Here is a 19,810-nt window from a genome sequence, read left to right on the forward strand (position 1 = left end):
GGCAGAGTGACAGAGAGAATGGAAGAGACAAAGAGAGGTATCTTTCATATACTGGTTCATTCCGCAAACAGCTACAACAGTGAAGTCTGGGCTAGGAAGCAGCCAGAAGCCAAGGATTCCATTCTGTTTTCCCACATGATGGCAGGAACCCAGGAACTTGGGTCACTGTCCACTGCCTTCCCAGGCACATTAGCAGGAATGCTGGACTCGAACTGGTGCTCTGATAGGGGATGTCAGGGTCGTAGGCAGCTGTTGCACCCTTACATGAAGTTAAAAATAATTCATTCCAGTATATAAACACTGGTAAGGTTTTCTACCAATATGCTTTCAATGAAGAAACTTCCAACAGATATACTTTAAGAAGAAGAAATCTGAACTCAGAAGGACCAAGATGCAATAGGAATGGTGACTAAAGCAACTGGTATGAGGGCAAACATAAACTGGAAACAGGAATAATGACTAAGCTGGAGGTTAAAAAAACTTCTAAAGTACTGAACAACAATAGGAAGCCAGATAGCAGTTAGAGCTGCAATTGAGGTTTTTTAATGTCCCTTTATTGTTCAGAAAGGAGGGAAGTGATATTGAGAACTCAAGCCCAGGGGCAGGTGCTATGGCGTAGTGGGTAAAGCCGCTGCCTGCAGAGCTAGCATCCCATATGGGCACCAGTTTGAGTCCCGGCTGCTCCACTTCTGATTCAGCTCTCTGCTAAGGTCTGGGAAACTAGTGGAAGATGGTCCAAGTACTTGGGCACCTGCACCCGCACCTGTGTGGGAGACCCAGAAGAAGCTCCAGGCTCCTGGCTCCTGGCTTTGGATGCATCCAATTCCAGCCACTGCGGCCATCTGGGGAGTGAACCATTGGATGGAAAACATAGAAGACACTCTCTCTCTCTCTTTCTATCTATCTCTATCTCTGCCTCTCTGTAACTCTTTCAAATAACTAAATAAATAAATATAAAAAAAAAAAAAACCCTCAAGCTCAGAAGTTAAATATGTAAGGGCATTTGGCCATAGAAACAGAACGTGTAACTTTTAAAGCTGTTAGAGACAAAAAAGCCAATTTTAAAAAATCATTCAGGGGCTGGCACTGTGGTGTAACAGGTCAAGCTACCACCTGCAATGCCGGCATCCCGTATGGGTCCCAGTTAAAGACCCAGCTGCTCCACCTTTTTTTTTTTTTTTTTTTTAGATCTATTTTCTTTATTTGAAAGACAGTTACAGAGAGAGATAGAGCCAGAGAGGTTGGGGGAGAGGTCTTCTATTTGCTGGTTCACTCCCTAAATAACCACAACAGCCAGAGCTGAGCTGATCCAAAGCCAGGAGCCAGGAGCTTCTTCCAGGTCTCCCACGCTGGTGCAGGGGCCCAAGGACTTGGGCCATCTTCTACTGCTTTCCCAGGCCATAGCAGAGAGTTGGATCGGAAGTGGAGCAGTCAAGACTCAAACTGGTGCCCATATGGGATGCTGGCCCTGCAGGCCAGGGCTTCAACCCACTGTGCCACAGTGCCGGCCCCCACTCCACTTCTGATCCAGCTCCCTGATAATGGTCTGGGAAAGCAGCAGATGGCCCAAGTGCTTGGGCCCCTGCCACCCACATGGGAGACCTGGATGGAGTTCCTGGCTCCTGGCTTTGGTCTGAACCAGACCCAGCTGGTGTGCCCATTTGGGGAGTGAAGCAGCAGATGGAAGATCTATTTCTGTGCCTCACTTTCTCTGTTGCTCTTACTTTCAAATAAACAAACAAATATTTTTTTAAAAGGCAGAGGGTAGAAATATTAAAAATATACTAATCAAAGAAAGCTAGTATACTATTAATATCAGAGAAAACAGACTTTAAGAAAAAAGGCCTTATTAGAAAGTCACTTCATAATAAGGTTTTAAATTCCTATGAAGACTAAACCTGTGAAGTTCATTATAGCAGCCATTAGTCGCATGTGACTTTAAAAAATCATTTTAAATTTACTTTTTAAAAAGGATTTATTTTTTATTTATTTGAAAGGCAGAGCTACAGAGGGAGAGGGAGAGACAGAGAGAGATTGTCCATCTGCTGGTTCACTCCCCAAATGGCTGCAACAACCAGGGCTGAGCCAAGCTGAAGTCAGAAGCACTGGTTCAAGTTCTTGCTAATCTGCTTCTGATCCAGCTCTCTGTTAATGTGCTTGGGAAAGCAGTGGAAGATTGGGCCCCTGCCACCCATATGGGAGACCCCGTGGAGTTCCTGGCTCCTGGCTTTGGCCTGGCCCAGATATGGCCATTGTAGCCATTTGAGGAGTGAATCAGAGGATGGAAGCTCTCTCTTAGTCTCTTTCTCTGTCATTCTGCCTTTCAAATAAATCTTTTAAAAACTGTATCTAATAAACTTTACACATATGTATGTATATGTGAATATATACACATGCAAATAGAGCAAAACTGACATTAGAAATTTTTTAAAATAATCATCATAATGATACATTTTCACACACCTCTCTCAATAGATCAAGTAAACAAAAAAATTAGTAATTTTGAGGCAGACTTTTTGTCCGGTGGTTAAACAGCTTTTATCCTACTTTGGAGTGGCTGATTTGATTCCCAGCTCTGCCTCCTGACTCCAGCTTCCTGGCAATGCAGACCCTGGGAAGCAGCAATGGTGGCTCACCTGCGTGAGATCTGGATGGAGTACCTGGCTCCTGGCTTTAGCCCAGGCCCTGCCCCCTCGCAAGCATTTAGGGGTAATCCAGCAGATGGGAGAGCTCTGTGTCTCTCTATATCTCAAATAAATGATTAAGAAAAAAAATTTTTAAGACCTCTATGGAGCAAGCATTTGGTGTAGGGGTTAGGATGCCATTGGGTGGGCGTGGCGCTGTAGCATAGTGGGTAAGCCTCCGCCTGTGGTGCCAGTATCCCATATGGGCACCAGTTTGTGTCCCAGCTGCTCCTTTTCTAATCCAGCTCTCTGCTATGGCTTGGGAAAACAGTAGAAGATGGCCCAAGTCCTTGGGCTCCTGCACCCACTTGGGAGACCTGGAAGAAGCTCATGGCTCCTGGCTTCGGATGGGCCCAGTTCTGGCCGTTGCAGCCATTTAGGGAGTGAACCAGTGGATGGAAGACCTTTCTCTCTGTCTTCCCCTCTATCTGTAACTCCACCTCTCAAATAAATAAATAAAATCTTTTTAAAAAAATGCCATTTGGGATGTCCACATCCCCTATCACAGTGGTGGGTTCAAGACCTGACTCCACTCTCCATTCTAGTTTGCTGTTAATGTACATCTTGGGAAGTAGTGAGGTTAAAATGGTAGGTTCTTGCCACCCATGTGAGAGACACATACTGAGTTCTCAGCTCCTGGCTTTGGCTGGATGCATTACCAGCTGTTGCAGGCAATTGGGGAGTGAACCAGCAAATGGGAGATGTCTTTCTGTATATTTCTATATTTTTCTACCTTTCTCGCTCTTCCTTTAAAATAAATAATAAACTGTTTTTAGAAACAAATTTTAAAAGACCTTTCTTTTTAACATTTACAAAAATTAGTGGGGCAGTGTCGTGGTACAACAAGTTAAATCACTGCTTCTGATGCCAGCATCCCATACAGGAATAATGGTATGAGTCCTGGCTTTTCCATTTCTGATCCAGATTCCTGATTATGTGCCTTGGAAGGCAGAAGAGGCCACCCACATTAGAGACCAAGATGGAGTTCTTGGCTCCTGGCTTCAACCTGGTCCACATATGGCTGTTATAGCCATTTGGGGAGTGAACCAGCGGATGGAAGATCTCTTTCATGTTCTTGCTGTCATCTAGCCTTTCAAAATAAATAAATCCTTTTTTAAAGTTAGTATGATTACAAAAGATGTGAATAATACTTGTACAATTAATAAGGTCAAGAACATACAGCAGCTAAAGAATACATATTCTTCCTTATCACACATGGAATACAAAATTTTTTTTTTTTTTTTTTTTGACAGGCAGAGTGGACAGTGAGAGAGAGAGACAGAGAGAAAGGTCTTCCTTTGCCGTTGGTTCACCCTCCAATGGCCGCCGCGGCCAGCGTGCTGCGGCCGGCGCACCGCGCTGATCCGATGGCAGGAGCCAGGAGCCAGGTGCTTTTCCTGGTCTCCCATGGGGTGCAGGGCCCAAGCACCTGGGCCATCCTCCACTGCACTCCCTGGCCACAGCAGAGGGCTGGCCTGGAAGAGGGGCAACCGGGACAGAATCCGGCGCCCCGACCGGGACTAGAACCCGGTGTGCTGGCGCCGCAAGGCAGAGGATTAGCCTATTGAGCCGCGGCGCCGGCGGAATACAAAATTTGACCACCTACTAGGCCACAAAGGAATTCTCAATAAATTGCAAAGCTTCAAAATCATAGAAACCATGTTCTTTGGCCACAATGGAATAAAGGTAGAAATCTAAAGAAAAAGATAGGTAAACAAAGAAATATTTGAGAATTTAAAAAATATACTCATGAATACTAAAAGATCAGACAAGAAATAAAAATGGAAATTGGAAAATTCTTACAATTAAGCAGTAAAAATATTACATTATAAAAACTTATGGAACAGTCCAAACATCCATAGACAACAGAAAGGATATTCACACATGGAATGTGATTCAGTAACCCAAAAGAACAAATAAATGATACAACTGACAGCATGGGTAACCCCCACAGACACTCATGTGAAAGAAATCAGACACAGCAAAGTACATTCAATTATGTGATGTTCAAATACACACACACAAAAAATATGGTGATAAAGGGAAGAACAATGGTTACTCTAGGAAGAAGATACTGACTGGGAAAGGTCCAGGAGGGATAAGGCCTTGGGGGTGCTGAGAACATGCTGCGTCTTGATCTGGGAGGTGGATGGGTGAGTGTATACGAGTATAATAAATCATTACATCTTATAATCAAGATGGGCACAATTCACTAAATACTAGTTACACTCTGACAAAAAATATCTTAAAAACTGCACAGGTTCCAGCTAAACCAGTATTCACAGGGAAATGAATAGCCTTAAATATTTTATTTGGAAAAAAGTCTCAAAAGACTGAAAATTAAGTAAGCATGCAACTTGAAGTCAGAAAAAGAAAAGAAGACAAATGTATAGAAGTGGAAGGAAGTCGTGAGGGCACACTTTCCATCCTCCTCCAGGAGACTGCTTTCCCTAGAGACCACACACTCCTACCCAGAGGTCCTCTCCATCTCCTCTCCTGCCACCCCACAGCTCATCCTAGTCTTTGACTCCCTCTCCCTAGATCCTCACTCTGGCTGTAGAAACTGGAGAAGCGGTCAAGCGCGTCACAGAATTCTGCCGGAAAGCACTTTCTGGGATGGTTCAGATAGCAGAGCGGGGAAACCGGCCAGCAGCGTGGTGACAGCACCAGTACAGAAGCTGGTGGGCTTGGGTCTTCAGTAACTAGTTCTCTCTCAGTCTCCTCTTCCTCCTGAAGAACAAGAACGGTTTCAAGGGCCAAGGGCTCCCTTCTTGGGTCCGGTCTTCTCTTGCTCTCCTATTCTCCCACTCTCTCCCTTTGCTCTTACCTCCTCTTTTTCCAGGCCCTGTTCCTCCTCACCTTCCTGCTCCAAGAGCAGCTTATCAAGCTGCCGGAGCTGGAAGAGGTGGAACTGGCGCTGCAGCTCCTCAGAGGTGGTCAGGCTCTGCAACATTAGCTGGGGGAGGCGGTTGGGAAAGCAGAGGCCAATCTGCTCCAGCACGGCCCCCTCCAGCCAGCTGGAGCCCAAGCTCAGGAGACGGTCTGCCATGTAGTGTCTGCAGCACACACAGCCCGAGCCCAGTCTCAGGGTGAGTGCCAGCGTGGCCCAGGCCCAGCCTCCCGCTTCTGAATGCAGGTCCCTCTGTTGCAGCCTAGCCTGTCATATGCCCTACCTCACTTTCTCTTTCCCACTCCCTTCCCACCAGTACAGGACCACCTCCACATCCTAACCTCTCCTCCCCACTGCCTACTCCCTCATCTCCCTCCTCAAACTCCAGCCTTGCCTCCCTCTGAAGCCTAGGCCTCCCGCCCCTTCCCTCTCAAGCTGGACTCACTGGTAGAAGTGCTCAAAGGTAGTGGCCAGCTCCAGCCCAGAAAGGACCATGATGGGTTCCAAGTGCCGCTGAAGTTGCCCCAGCTTTTCCACTCCAGGGGCTCCACCGAGCAGGCCACCCTGGATCTGCTGGTCAATGTGCCTGGCAAACTGCTCACTCATCTGGGGGCAATGGAAAGGGCTCTGGGCAAACGACGAATGAGGGAATGGGGAGTGGAAGGGGGTGAAAGGGGAGAGCAGAGAGAGATGAGCACAGAACACGAGCTTTCAGCCCCATGCGCTGGGAGGCTGGCGGGACTCACGTGAGCAGCAGTGAGGAAGGACTGCTGCAGCAGGGCGCCAGAGAAGCCGTTGCGCAGAGCCAGCGTGAAGGCTGCCCGCGACCCAAACAGTTCTGAGCCTGCTCTCTGCAAGTGCTCATAGAGTTTACAGTAACGAGGCACGAAGTCGGGGGCTCTCCAGGCTGCAGCCAGGAATCTGCTGACCTGAGGAGAAAGGGCAAGACATAGAAAAGGAGCAGCGCCACCCTCACCCCCCCCAACCCCACGCCCCGCCGCCAGCCACCCTGCCAGCACTGCTTCAGCTTGCAGAAGCCCACCTGCTCCTGCACCACGCTCAGCCAGCACTGGGCTATGTTCTTCAGGCTGCTGCTTGGGAGGATGGCTGAAGGGGCAGGGCTCCGGGCCCGACCCTTACTGCTCTTGCTGACTGCGGAGACACAGGGCAGAGGAAGAGGCTTCATCTCAGTCTCTGACTGCAGCCAGGAGCTGTGAGTACTAAGCCCCTGGAAAGGCCCACAGCAGAGCAGTAAGAGCATCCTCCAGGAAAAGGATGCCAGATGCCACCACTGCCTCCAGTGCGGAGTGTCCGGCCTGTGCAATCATGTGGTCTGGCCCTGCCAAGGCAACCGCAGGAGGGACTCAAAATTCAATAAATCTATAGCAGGCTAATTTTTGAAGTTGATCAGTTTGGCCCGTGAATGATGTCATAAATAGCCGAATAGCATTTGGCAGAGAAAAGGTTCCCCACCCCAGCCCTGGGCCCTCAGCTCAACAGGCTGTGGCTGGGACTTACAGGGCCGAGCAGATGGCTCAGGGGAAGACCCAGGAGGTGGCTCCACGTGCACCAGCAAGTGGCAAAGGCGCCGAACTCGAGAAGCAAAGGATGCTGCTGGGCTCAGGGGGATCCGAGAGCGCTCTCTCTGCTCCAAGTACTGACCCAGCAGCCACCCCAGGGAGCTGACACCTTCTGCATCTGCAAGAAGACAGGTAGGGAACAGGTCTCCACGGGAAGGAGGAACAGCCAGCCCAGGGAGGAGGGTGAAGGAGCACACAGAAAGGCCCTAGCCCGCCCCTCACCGAGGTTTGCTGCAGCTGGAGTCTGGGGATATGGTAACAGGGTGATGGGGGTGGGGAGACTCAAATACCAGTCTCAGGGAGCAGTCCCTGGGGTGGAAAAGACAAAGGAACACTGAGGTGACAGGCCTTCAGGGATAAAGACGGGAACCAAGAGAATGAACTCAGGTGATCCCTGGGGATAACTAGAAGGCACCAGTTAGTGGGACCAGCTGGGGGGTGGTTACCGGGGGAGGTGATGTTCTGCACCAGGGGGCTGACCAGGGCCTCCCAGCAGGTCTTGCCCAGTGCTTGGGCAGCCTCATCATCAGGGAGGAAACGATCAGCAAAATTCTGCTCATGGCGCAAAACCCTGTTCAGTCTGAGAACAAATGGTGTATGGTCAGGATCAAAGGCACAGACTTCCCCGAGGCCTCCTCGGCTCAGGAGCAGTCAGCCCCAATCTCCCATGCTCAGCCCTTTTCCCCAGCGCACCCCTCCCAGCACACACTTCCCACCTGTGTTCAGTTTTCCCCTCGTGTCCTGGCTGAGCTTTCCCCTTCACACTCCTACAGGGGCCAACCTGCCTCTACCCAGGTCTTATACTGTTCTGTTCCCCCTGACCATCTTCCTCCTCTGGCCCCACCCACCTGGGACAGAGCTGGAGGAGGCGCTTTCGGTCCTCTGCTATGTCCCTGCTCCAGGCTTGTGCCCGGATTGTGTAGAAGAGACACGTACGGCGACACAGCTGCTCCCGGAACAGGGGCCAAAACGTAGGCTTGGGGCCCAGGACCTCCACACCCCGAACCCGGGTGTCGATACCACCCTGTAACATGCACAAACTTATCTGGCATCTTGGCCACAAAGCACCACAAAAGCCAAGCCTCGTGTCCCAAGTTTCTTAGAACTGCTCAGGACATCCCCATAACTCAGTAACTCAACTCGTTCCTGGGCCACCTCCCAAGCAGACTAGGAAGGAACCGTGGCTAAAGCCCTGGCCTCCAAACACTAGAGAGCATAGCCACTCTGGAGACCCTGAGCCACTTCCTGATCCACAGCCCCAAGCCTCTTCCCGTGCCACACCTGTTGGCAGCGCTTGATGCGGATCTGGATGATGGGCCAGAAGCGGGTCAAGTTTTCCAGGAGGATCACTCGACTGGCAGAGGGGATCACATTCACCTGGCAGGGCAAGAGGAGGAGGGAGAGTGAGCTGTCACCTCCAGGAGTAGGCAGGAAGGACTGCGGACAGCTGTCACCTGGGGACGGTGTGTGCCCTTCACTCTCCCTGCACCGAGCCCAGGGAGCTAGGGGCTCCACTCTCGCCACTTAGCAGGTGAGGTGGTGCCTTCACAGGAGGAAGGGAGGTTACCACTCCCCAGGGCCTGGGTCCTTCCCACAGGCCCTGGGCAAACATAAGGAAGGGGAAGGGGAGGGGCACATGGGTCCTCACTGTGTTGAGTTCAGTGCTGATACAGCTGGCACTGTCGCCCCCAAACACCACCACCCGGGCTGGCATGTAACTGGAGTCCTCACTGGCCACCAGCAGAGTCAGCTGCCTGAGAGAGGAGAGGGCAGTCAGTCATACCAGGAACCTGGTCCTAATTCACAGGCTACAGACACATCTGCCTTCCCCAGACCCTCTGCTGTTCCCTTTAGATTCCCCTCATATGACTTCATCTAAACAGCTTCAACCGGAAATTAATACTCAAGTGACCCCAAGTCCACAGTTCTACCCCAGGCCAGGCTCCTGCACTCTCATATTAAGTACGAAACAGATATTTCATATCATGTTCGTCCCACAGGCAACTCAAAGTTAACAGGCCCAAGTGGAATGATCACCTGTCTACACAAACCCCCCTGCACCCTTTGCTATTTCTCTCTCTTAGGCAATAAAACTGACAGCCATCTACCCCGTACTCAGTGTGGAATGCCGTCACTGTGGACTGGCCCCTCCCACAGCTGCCCTTACCTATCCAAGTCCGGCAGGCTCCTCCCAGTGTCTTCCTGTGCCTGCATCCCCATTGCTGCGCCTACCTAACCACACTGAGCATTTCCCAACCAGACCACCGCATACCCCTCCCAACTCTCCTTCCTGCCACAGTGAGCTTTCTAAATAAAAACCCAGTCTGTCTCTTCCCATCTTGGAATCAAGTTCGAACTTAGCTCATAAAACTGTGAGGGGCTGGCACTGTGGCGTAGTGGGTAAAGCCACCACCTGCAGTACCAGCATCCTATATGGGTGCCGGTCCAATTCCAAGGCTCTCTACTTCTGATCCAGCTCTCTGCTATGGCCTGGGAGAGTATCCTAAGATGTCTCAAGTATTTGGGCCCTGGCACCCATGTGGAAGACCCAGAAGAAACTCCAGGATCCTGGCTTCGGATTGGTCCAGCTCCGGCCATTGTGGCCATTTGGGGAGTGAACCAGTGGATAGAAGAGTTCCCTCTGCCTGTCTCTCTGTCACTCTGCCTTTCAAATAAATATCCATCTAAAAAAAATAAAAAAAGAAAGAAAACCCTCTGTGACATGCCTCTGCCTACTCTTATGGCCTCCCCTCCTGCCACACTGACACACACCCCCTTCCTCCCAGCCACACACAATTATTTAGCCCTCCTCCATCCAGTAAGCATTGTTTCTTCCATTTTGTGCCTATGCCATCTGTCTGGAGTATTCATTGTCGCCTCTATCTAGAGAACACTGCTCAGTCAACTCCTCCTTCTCTTACCCCTCACTGGCCTCAGGATCCAGGGCACAGGTCAGCCGTGATGCCTTTCCTACTCTGTGCTCTGATCTTCTAGCCCGGCTCCCCATCTACACTGCAAGCTCCCTAAACAAAGGTTCCGTAATTCATTGTCCTTGTTTCTCCAGGTACAAATGCCTGGCATTAAACAAATGCCAGTTTAAGCACAGGGTGGTTTGCACCTACTGGGATACAGGTCACCAGCTCCAGAGACTAAAGACATCTATTCTATGTAAGACACAGCAAAGCGTGCCCATGTGCCTATGTGTTCATGCACAAAATGGGTTTGAGTGTGTCCCTCAGGCATGGGGGTTATGGGTGGGGCTGTGCAGGTGGGTGCTCTGGAGATACGTATCGCAGCTATCTGAACATTCGTGTGTGTGTGTGTGTGTATGTGCATATGCATGCACACGGGTGTGTTCACACCTGATAAGAACTCCTCGGTGCATGTGCAAGGTGATGAAGTGGGAGCCGGTGCTGCCGTTGGACTCCCAATAGGTCTTGGGGTTGCGGTCCGTCAGCTTGCTGGCCCGGTGCGGGTTGGAGGACACCTCTATCTTCTCCCAGCACTTGTCCTCTTTTACTTCCACACTGGAGCCTGGGGACAAGCAGGGAAGAGGGGAGGGCACAGCCCAGTGAGTTGAGAGAGAAAAAAGGAAAGGGACCAGGGAGCCGGAAGGGAAGGGAAGAGCAGGTGCAGGGGGAGCCAGGAGGGCACTAACCCTGGCAGAGATGCCTGAGGAACACGTCAAAGAAGGGGATGTTGATGGGTTGGTGGGTTCGTCTGTGGTCTTCAATCTGGCCCAGCACCATCTGCATTAGTGAGGGAGGAACATGAAAAAATATACAGAAACAGGTATAGAGAAAAAGTCAAGGTGTGACGGAACACTAATTCCCTTCTCCTCAAATTCTAGAAGGTCCCTATGGAGTACAGGTTAGGGAACAAGTGCCCCAGAGTTGCGGTCAACTGTACCAAACAGTGATCCCAACGAGGGAAACAAACCAAGTGCTGGTCCCCTACCCTGCGGCTTACGGCCTCTCCGCTCTGTGCCTTTGGTCCCTCACCTGAATGCAGCCAGCCAGGATGCTGGAGGTGAGGTTGCTATAGAGCTGGGCATGCTTCTCGCACTCCGCCACCAGGTCCCGCAACTCACAGCCCAGCAGCAGCTGAGCCGAGTGCTTGTCCAGGACTTTGGAGAGGACCTCTTTGGCTCCCAGGCAGCAGAGCACCACCGCGTAGTCCTTATGCATCAAGGCCAGGTGATGCAGGAAGCAAATCAGCTCCTGAACAACCTGAACCCAGAGCCACACAGATTAATTTATGGGAAACTAAAGGCAGGGTACAGAAGGGCTGACGGCTGGCTCAGTAAGGGAAATGAGCTGGCCAGGATTTGGGGGAAACTTGAAAGCCCACGGAAAGTAGGGTACCAAAGGCAGGATGTTTTGGGGTGCTGGGACCCCAGAGTGAGTTGGCAGATGCAAAGGTCAGGCACAGCTCCCCAGGTTTCTTCCTGCCAGGGCCAAGTTATAGCTGAAGAGCCAACCGTGGTTCCTGAGCCTCCCTCCACAACACACTAACCCTGAAGGGTGGACAGCAAAGAATGGTTTGGTGACTGAAGGCTTCTTCCAAACCCAGATTATAAAATCCAGGTGCAGCTAAAAGGTTTATAACACAAAGACTCCTGTTCCAGAAACTATTAGAGGACATTAGCCTTCCTCTTCCAACCCCCACGCCAGTGCCCCAGACCCATTCACAAAGGCTGGGGTGCAACCCCCCAGAGCCTCCCAAGGCAGCTGGTGACCCAGACGCTGTCTCCCCCTCCAACCCCTTGCCAGGGCTCTGGTACCTCAGAGTCACTGCCGGAGCTACTCAGGCAGTTGAGGCAGGGCTCCAAAACCTCGTGCCAGGGGAGGAGCATTGCCTCGGGGAAATCCAGCAGTCGGGCCATGGCCCTGGAGGAGGGACAGAGCCAGTGAAGTCTCAGCATCCTGCCAGCTTCCCTCCACCCCGGCGCACAGACGCCTTCTGGCCCGCACCTCAGCACAGTCAGCAGCAGAGATTTGTTGGGCCCAGGGGCATCCAGTGTCCGCAGCAACAGGAGGAAGGGCTGGGTCTCCCGCTGGAGGCGCCTGAGGAGGGGTCTCACGGCATCCCCTGGGCTGCCCTCATGGCACAGCACGTGCTCCAAGTCCAGGAGTAGCTCTGCAGATGGGCCCCCAACCAGGGATTGAATCCGCAGCTCAGGGGACCCTTCCTGGCTCTGGGTGCTGGGGGTCTCCAGTGCTGCAGCCCAGAAACACCGGAGGGGGAAAACGTGTACGAAGAGGAGACTTACAAGTTGCTCAAACTGAAAAATGGGAAGGTCTAGAAAACCACCCCCGAATTTTCCTCCCAGTCTGAGGATGCCTGTAGTTTTTACCACACTTTAAAGGATTTTTTCGGGCCTCAAATATATACCTAACCACAACTTAGAAAAAAATCTAGTAGCAAACATTGTCAATTACACACAAGATATTTTTAAATCTCATACAGTCGTAGATTATCTTTTATATTACATAAAATCAAACATTAGCTGTACCAAATATTAGCTATTATAATAAATATTAACTATTATGATTATATCCATATGCAATATATTAGCATGGCTTCTGAGAGGAACTAAGACGCATTGTTGACTGTGATGTCCCTCCACACTTCTGGGTTGTCACTTGCTTTTTAAACCCAAAGGGGCTTCTTCCCCATGATATCAGTATTTCACATTTGTAGCCACAAACTTTCTGTACCATAAATTGCAATTCCTCTCAAGAGGGTCTCCCTGGATGTCATTTCAACCAACTTTCTTTTGTCCAATAAAACTATTCCAAACCTAGCCTATGCCAATGTTATGCTTAAGGCCATTTAGAAGGCAATTTTCTTGCCCCTATGCCAGAACCTCCTTCTTCCCTGGGTCAGGAAGTTCTACATAAGCCTAATTTAAGCACCAAAACCTTGACCCATGTCCTGAATTTGCCTCTTGTCTTTCCAGGAAGGGGCTGGTCCGTACACCATATCCTTCCTGGCCCCGGGCTGCCACTGTAGGGTTCCCCAGCTGACCCGCCCACTGCACGATGGTACCTGTGTGCTCAGGACGGCACGGCGGCTCTGAGTAGCGATTGAGAAGCATCATGAGGATGGTGCGTGTGGTAGGCATGGGCTCTGTCCCCGGTGCTATCCCTGAGAGCCTAAACAAAGTGTCTCTCAGTTCCTGGGTTATAATCTGGTGTCCCAGAGTGTGGTGGTTGCACAAAAGCAGGTTGAGCAGCAGCAGGCCATTTCTCACTGCAGAGGAGCACCTGGGAGGAGGGAGGCGACCCAGGAAGAAATTAACAGAGAGTGAATGCACTGGAAGCAGGGAAGCCAGTGCAGGGGTCCTGCAATTGGGGAAGCTCTTGTGGTCCCTCTGAGCCAGCACATCTGGCCCCCCTGGCCTCTGGCCCCCCCTTCCAACCCCATGAAAGAGGGTCAGGGTCTCTCTTCCCTTTCGGTGGGATTTCTCTGCCCCCAACCACTTGGCCTCTCTTCCAGTGAAAGTCAGAGCAGGCCATCAATGTTTAATCTAGGGGTGACAACACGAGAATTTCTGAGGCGCACGTGAGCCTCCGCAGAGCAGCAGCGGGGGTCTGGGACTCGGCAGGAATGTGGAGTTTGGAGGGGAGTGCCCTGACCCCTCTGTGTTCAGCATCAGGACCACCGCTGCAGGGACAGTGAGGAGCAGGCTCTCAGAGCCTGGGCGTGTGGCTGAGTCGATGCTGGCGAAGATCTCTCTGGTCATCTGGGCATCAAACAAAGGCTGGACAGGATCACGGCCAGTCATGAAAGCAGGGCCCTCCGAGGAGCTGGCAATAGCCAGCATCTTCAGTGCCTGCGAGGGGGGTGTGGAAGCAGAGTTAGGAGTGAGCAGAGCCTTCACAAAGAAGAAGAGGGTCAGGGCCATCATTCTAGACATCAAATTTTGGGGCTGCTGAACTGTTTGCCCATAGGTAGAGCAGGAGACGGAAATGGAAAAGTTACTGATAACAGCAAATGCTAGGGAGGTGGGGAGGGTTATGGATAGGAGGAAGAAAACAAAGCAAACAACAAAATCTAAGGCTGGATAGTGAAATCCCCCTGCTCTTTCTCTCCGCCCCATGTGCTCAGCACCAAGCCCCTCCCTCCAGTGTCTTCCCCCCAGGATGAAGCCCTTTCATGGCACCTAGGTATCTTCTGAGGCTTTCCTTAAAGTTCCCATCTCTCTCGACCCCGCCTTCCTTCCTAAAACTTCTTTCCCCTGAGTTCTAGGACTTCTTATCCTCCTGGCTCTCCTCCTCCGTCTCTCCTCCTCCACCTGGTACTCGCACACTGAAGTTCCTGTTCCCTTTCTCTTCTCACTCTGTGCTCCCTCCCCAGGCAATCTCTTGTCTAATCCCAAGCTTCTGTTACCACTGGATCCCAACACTCCCAAGCCTATGTGCCCTGGCCTTAGCTAGCATCAACCTTTCTCAACAAGGCAGACTGGTCAGAATTATAAATATATATATTTGTAATATGGAAACTCACTTGCTGGTCCTATCGGGAAAAACCAAGTTAAAATAAACACTATACCACAAGAGTGGAGAATGTCTCTCCTGATGACAGGGCTGACTCCAGAGGAAACTGTTAGGGATACGCTGAGCCAGGAATGAGTCTCAAGACAATTACCCTGGCCAGGACTGGACCCTCTAAGCAATTGCTACCTAAGGAAGCTTTCTTTCCTTAGCTACCCCAGCCTGTCTCAATTAGCTGAATTTTGTAGACCTGAAAGTATACACAGTATGATGGAATTTTACTGCAGGGCAAGAATTTAAATTTGTGAGTACAATACTGTATTTTGGTTAGATAATTGAGAGGATCGGGGAGTTCTTTGAGTGCACACAGCCTAGACTGTGAACACGTGGCTATTCTCGGAAGGAACAGAACCTAGTTGGCCCCATAAAGGAAAGAGCCTCCCAGCCTCTCCCAGGATCACCTGCTGTTAAGAGGACAGGTGCTTCTCTCCCTCCGACTGCCATTATACTGCTGCAATCCATTCTCAAAACTGCTCCAGCTGAGCCCAACCTGTCTCCCTTTGGAACCTCAGGCTAGACAGCAGTCCTCTGCCCTCATCACTCACCACCCCACCAGCCAGCACTTCAGTCTGCAAGAGTTAGAACGCCAATTCTTCTGTAAGCTCCCCTGGCCAAGAGCCTTCCTTCCCTATCTCTGGGCAAGGTGGCAGGGCAATGGGAGTGCTGGCTTTGTTTTACCCAATCTGGTGAAGGAGTTGCTTCTGTCTAAGGGTACCACTCAGATAAAAGAGCAAAAAACTACCTTCAGGGACCAACACTGTGGCATAGAAGTCTAAGCCTCCACCTGTGGCGCTGGCATTCAATATGGATGCCAGTTCCTGTCCTGGCTGCTCCTCTTTCAATGCAGCTCTCTGCTATAGCCTGGGAAAGCAGCAGAAAATGGCCCAAATGTTTGGGCCCCTGCACCTGTGCGGGAGACCTGGAGGAAGTCCCTTGCTCCTGGTTTCAGATGGGCGCAGCTCCAGCTATTGTGGCCATTTTGGGAGTAAACCAGCAGATGGAAGACCTTTCTGTCTCTCCCTCTGTCTGTAACTCTACCTCTCAAATAATTAACTAAAAATTTATATATATATAAAACCACTTTTAGTTTAATTGTCCTATCTAGAGACTTCATCTTTAACTGGACACCTAACTAAAACTAAAAGATGTGGGACAGTCAATATACCCAAAAATTCAACTCCCTACCTTCTCTTCATACCTCCTACAACATTCTCCACTGAGCAGACAGACACTTCATGTCCCCGGTTGCCCCATTTTAACCTGGGCATCATTCACAAAAATTCTCTTCTCCTTTCCCCAAACATGTGCACAATCTCCAAGACCACGCTGACTGCACTCTTGAATCCACCGGTACCTCCCCATGCCAACGTCTACACACTGGCCTAAATCTCCACAGTACATCCCCAGCAATCCCCCAATCTGCCTCTCTTGCCCAGCCCTCTCCCACCAGGTCCTGTGCACTCACCGCCAGCCCCGCCTGCTGCACCAAAACAGAAGTCTTATATTCTTGCATGCAAACCAGCACAGCATAGATGCCACCCTCCCTGGCAAAGAGCGGGCGCCACTCGTGCTTGGTCATGAGCAGGTAGAGGAGGCGCAGGGCCAGCACCACCACCATCTTCTCTCCCACCTGGTTGGTTAACAACTCCACTAGGGTCTTCACGAGCTTCTCTCTGCGGAGAGAAGAGACATGGGGCTCCTCATCCGAAGGAGTCTTGCCTAACTTCCCAGCCTTGACTCCAGCTGACTCCTGCCCAATCCCACCCACAAGACCCAGCCTACCCCCTGCCCCCAACCTGTTTGCCTCAGTCTTCTTCTGAATCCCCTTCCCTCTACAATCTAACTGGTGCTGGATCCTGACTTTATGAGGTGGGCAGAAAAGCAAAATGGTCACAAATCCTGGCTCATCTTTTCAAATAAATCACAAATTCAATGTAATTCTAATCAAAGTGCCTAAAAAGTTTTTAAAAGCCACAACAGGAAGATTCAGACACAGGAAGAGAAAATATGCAAGAACAGTTAAGAAACATTTGGAAAAAAATAATGGTGGATTTGTCTACAGTCATCCAGATACAACTACAAACATGTAAAATACAAATATAAACATATGCAAATCAAAACACTGGAATTGATGCAGGATAGCCAAACAGACAGCAGGAAAGAGATGGCCAGCACCTCAGCCACTGATGGAAAAAAACATGTATCAATTAAAACGTGGTATCGGGGCCAGCGCTGCAGCACCACCATCCCATATGGGAGCCGGTTCAAGTCCCAGCTGCTCCACTTCCAATCAAGCTCTCTGCTATCACCTAGAAAAGCAGTAGAAGATGGCCCAAGTCCTTGGGCCCCTGCACATGCATGGGAGACCCTCCCATAAGAAGCTCCTGGCTCCTGGCAGGCGGCAGGGGTTATGGCACAATGGGTTAAGTCACCGCTTGAAACATCTGCATCCCATGGCAAGGTACCTGGGATCCAGTCCTGCCTCTGCTTCCAAACCAGCTTCCTGCTACTGTGCCTATGAGGCAGCAGGTAACAGCTCATGTACTTGGGTTCCTACCACCCACATGGGAGGCCTAGATAGGAGTTCCTGGCTCCTGGTTTCAGCCTGGGCCAGTCCCAGCTGTTGCAGACATGTGGAAAATGAATCAGCACGTGGAAGATTGACCTCTCCCCCACTCTGTCACTCTTGCCTTTCAAATAAATAAATAACTTTTTTTTAAATTATAAAATCTGGGGGCCAGCACCGTGGCACACTGGGTTAATCCTCCACCTATGGTGCCGGCATCCCATATGGGCACTGGTTCTAGTCCCGGCTGCTCCTCTTCCGATCCAGTTCTCTGCTATGGCCTGGGAAAGCAGCAGAAGATGGCCCAAGTGCTTGGGCCCCTGCACCTGCATGGGAGACCTGGAGGAAGCTCCTGGCTCCTGGCTTTGGATGGGCGCAGCTCCAGCCATTGCGGCCATTTGGGGAGTGAACCAATGGAAGGAAGACCTTTCTGTCTGTCTCTCTCATTGTCTATAACTCTACCTGTCAAATAAATAAATAAAATCTTTTTTTTTTTGACAGGCAGAGTGGACAGTGAGAGAGAGACAGAGAGAAAGGTCTTCTTTGCTGTTGGTTCACCCTCCAATGGCCGCCACGGCTGGCGCACCACGCTGATCCGAAGGCAGGAGCCAGGTGCTTCTCCTGGTCTCCCATGGGGTGCAGGGCCCAAGCACTTGGGCCATCCTCCACTGCACTCCCTGGCCACAGCAGAGAGCTGGCCTGAAACAGGGGCAACTGGGACAGAATCCGGCGCCCCGACCGGGACTAGAACCTGGTATGCCGGTGCCACAAGGCAGAGGATTAGCCTATTGAGCCGCGGTGCCGGCCAATAATATCTTTTAAAAAATTATAAAATCTGATGTTGGGGTGTTTGGCACAGTGGTTAAAACATTTCTTGGGATGCCTGTATCAGTGTGCATGGGTTCAACTCTCAGCTCCACTCCTGATTCCCAGCTTCCTGGGAGAAAGCATGGGATGGTCCAAGTCCTTGGATCCCTGCCACCCACATGGGAGACTTGGGTAGAGTTTCAGGCTCCTGGTTCAGCCTGGCCCAGCCCCAGTTGTTGTGGGCATTTGGGGAGTCCACCAGCAGATGGATGATCTCTCTCCATCTGTCAGTCTCTTTCTCACCCTTTTTTTTTTTTTAAGTATTTATTTACTTATTTATTTGAAAATCAGAGTTACACAGAGAGAGAAGGAGAGGCAGAGAGAGAGAGAGGTCTTCCATTCCCTGGTTCCACCCCCCAGTTGGCTGCAATGGCTGGAGCTGTGCCGATCCGAAGCCAGGAGCCAGGAGCTTCTTCCGGGTCTCCCACATGGGTGCAGGGGTCCAAGCACTTGGGCCATCTTCCACTGCTTTCCCAGGCCACAGCAGAAAGCTGGATCAGAAGTGGAGCAGCCGGGACTTGAACCAGCCCATATGGGATGCTGGCACTGCAGGCAGTGGCTTTACCCACTATGCCACAAGCGCTGGCCCTTTTCTGCCTTTCAAATAAAATAAAATCAATTAAAATTTTAAGAAATGTGATGTGAAGTCACCTTGTTATTCACTTGAAAAAAACTAAAGTTGGAGATCCGCTTTATACTACTTATACAAACAAATTGCAAAGGGATTTTAAGATGAATGTTAAAAAGCAAAGATCACAGATATTTTTAGAAAATATAGGGAAGTATTTTTATAATCTTTCAATGGGACAGACCTTCTTAATAGGACACAAAAGGGGCCAGTGCTGTGGCATAGCAGGTTAAGCCTCCCCTTGCAGTGCTGGCATCCTCTATGAGCGCTGGTTCAAGTCCCGGCTGCTCCTCTTTCCCACTGCTTATGGCCTGGGAGAGCAGTGGAAGATGGCTCAGTCCTTGGGCCCCTGCACCCATGTGGGAGACCCAGAAGAAGCTCCTGGCTCCTGGCTTCAGATCAGCCCAGCTCCAGCTATTGTGGCCATTTGGGGAGTCAACCAGCGGGTGGAAGAGCTCTGTCTCTGTAACTCTGCCTCTCAATATAAATAAATAAATAAATAAATAAATAAACAAACAAACAAACAAACAAACCTTAGGCCGGCGCCGTGGCTCACTTGGTTAATCTTCCGCCTGCGGCACCGGCATCCCATATGGGCGCTGGTTCTAGTCCTGGCTGCTCCTCTTCCAGTCCAGCTCTCTGCTGTGGCCTGGGAGGGCAGTGGAGGATGGCCCAAGTGCTTGGGCCCCTGCACCGCATGGGAGACCAGGAAGAGGCACCTGGCTCCTGGCTTCAGATCAGCACAGCGCTGGCCATAGTGGCCATGTGGGGAGTGAACCAACGGAAGGAAGACCTGTCTCTCTGTCTCTCTCTCTCACTGTCTATAACTCTACCTGTCAAGTAAAAATAAATAAATAAATAAATAAACCCTAAAAAAATAGAGGACACAAAAGTCTTAGAAGCCATGAAAAAAGCTGAAAAATGTAGCAACCTAAATACCTAAAACTTCAGTTCAACAAAAGACACTGTGAACAAAATTGAAAGACGAGCAACATGAGCTGAAGAAAGGCCCAGAGGAAAAGGTGATGAGAAGGAA

The 19,810-nt window shown here is 50.5% G+C and overlaps 1 protein-coding gene across 8 annotated transcripts in view; it reads right to left on the bottom strand.

Moving 5' to 3' along the window:
• The window catches only part of CUL9 (cullin 9), a 40,529-nt gene that overhangs the window by 13,037 nt on the left and 7,682 nt on the right, over nucleotides 1-19,810 (bottom strand). For 7 of the 8 annotated variants that reach the window (XM_017345139.3, XM_070074081.1, XM_051854720.2 and 4 more), the window contains exons 9-26: nucleotides 16,179-16,386; nucleotides 13,796-13,992; nucleotides 13,206-13,423; nucleotides 12,128-12,374; nucleotides 11,938-12,043; nucleotides 11,156-11,383; nucleotides 10,813-10,903; nucleotides 10,517-10,688; nucleotides 8,803-8,908; nucleotides 8,436-8,531; nucleotides 8,003-8,178; nucleotides 7,601-7,734; nucleotides 7,093-7,272; nucleotides 6,617-6,726; nucleotides 6,321-6,503; nucleotides 6,020-6,180; nucleotides 5,512-5,740; nucleotides 5,234-5,414 (exon numbers count right to left, since the gene is read on the bottom strand). In XM_017345139.3, the coding sequence (XP_017200628.3) occupies nucleotides 5,234-5,414; nucleotides 5,512-5,740; nucleotides 6,020-6,180; nucleotides 6,321-6,503; nucleotides 6,617-6,726; nucleotides 7,093-7,272; nucleotides 7,601-7,734; nucleotides 8,003-8,178; nucleotides 8,436-8,531; nucleotides 8,803-8,908; nucleotides 10,517-10,688; nucleotides 10,813-10,903; nucleotides 11,156-11,383; nucleotides 11,938-12,043; nucleotides 12,128-12,374; nucleotides 13,206-13,423; nucleotides 13,796-13,992; nucleotides 16,179-16,386 (3,023 nt within the window). The remainder of the gene's footprint in view (nucleotides 1-5,233; nucleotides 5,415-5,511; nucleotides 5,741-6,019; nucleotides 6,181-6,320; nucleotides 6,504-6,616; nucleotides 6,727-7,092; nucleotides 7,273-7,600; nucleotides 7,735-8,002; nucleotides 8,179-8,435; nucleotides 8,532-8,802; nucleotides 8,909-10,516; nucleotides 10,689-10,812; nucleotides 10,904-11,155; nucleotides 11,384-11,937; nucleotides 12,044-12,127; nucleotides 12,375-13,205; nucleotides 13,424-13,795; nucleotides 13,993-16,178; nucleotides 16,387-19,810) is intronic. The other variant, XM_051854721.2, reaches the window with a different exon arrangement.

This window comes from Oryctolagus cuniculus, chromosome 5 (genome assembly GCF_964237555.1).
Source record: "Oryctolagus cuniculus chromosome 5, mOryCun1.1, whole genome shotgun sequence".
NCBI lineage: Eukaryota > Metazoa > Chordata > Mammalia > Lagomorpha > Leporidae > Oryctolagus > Oryctolagus cuniculus.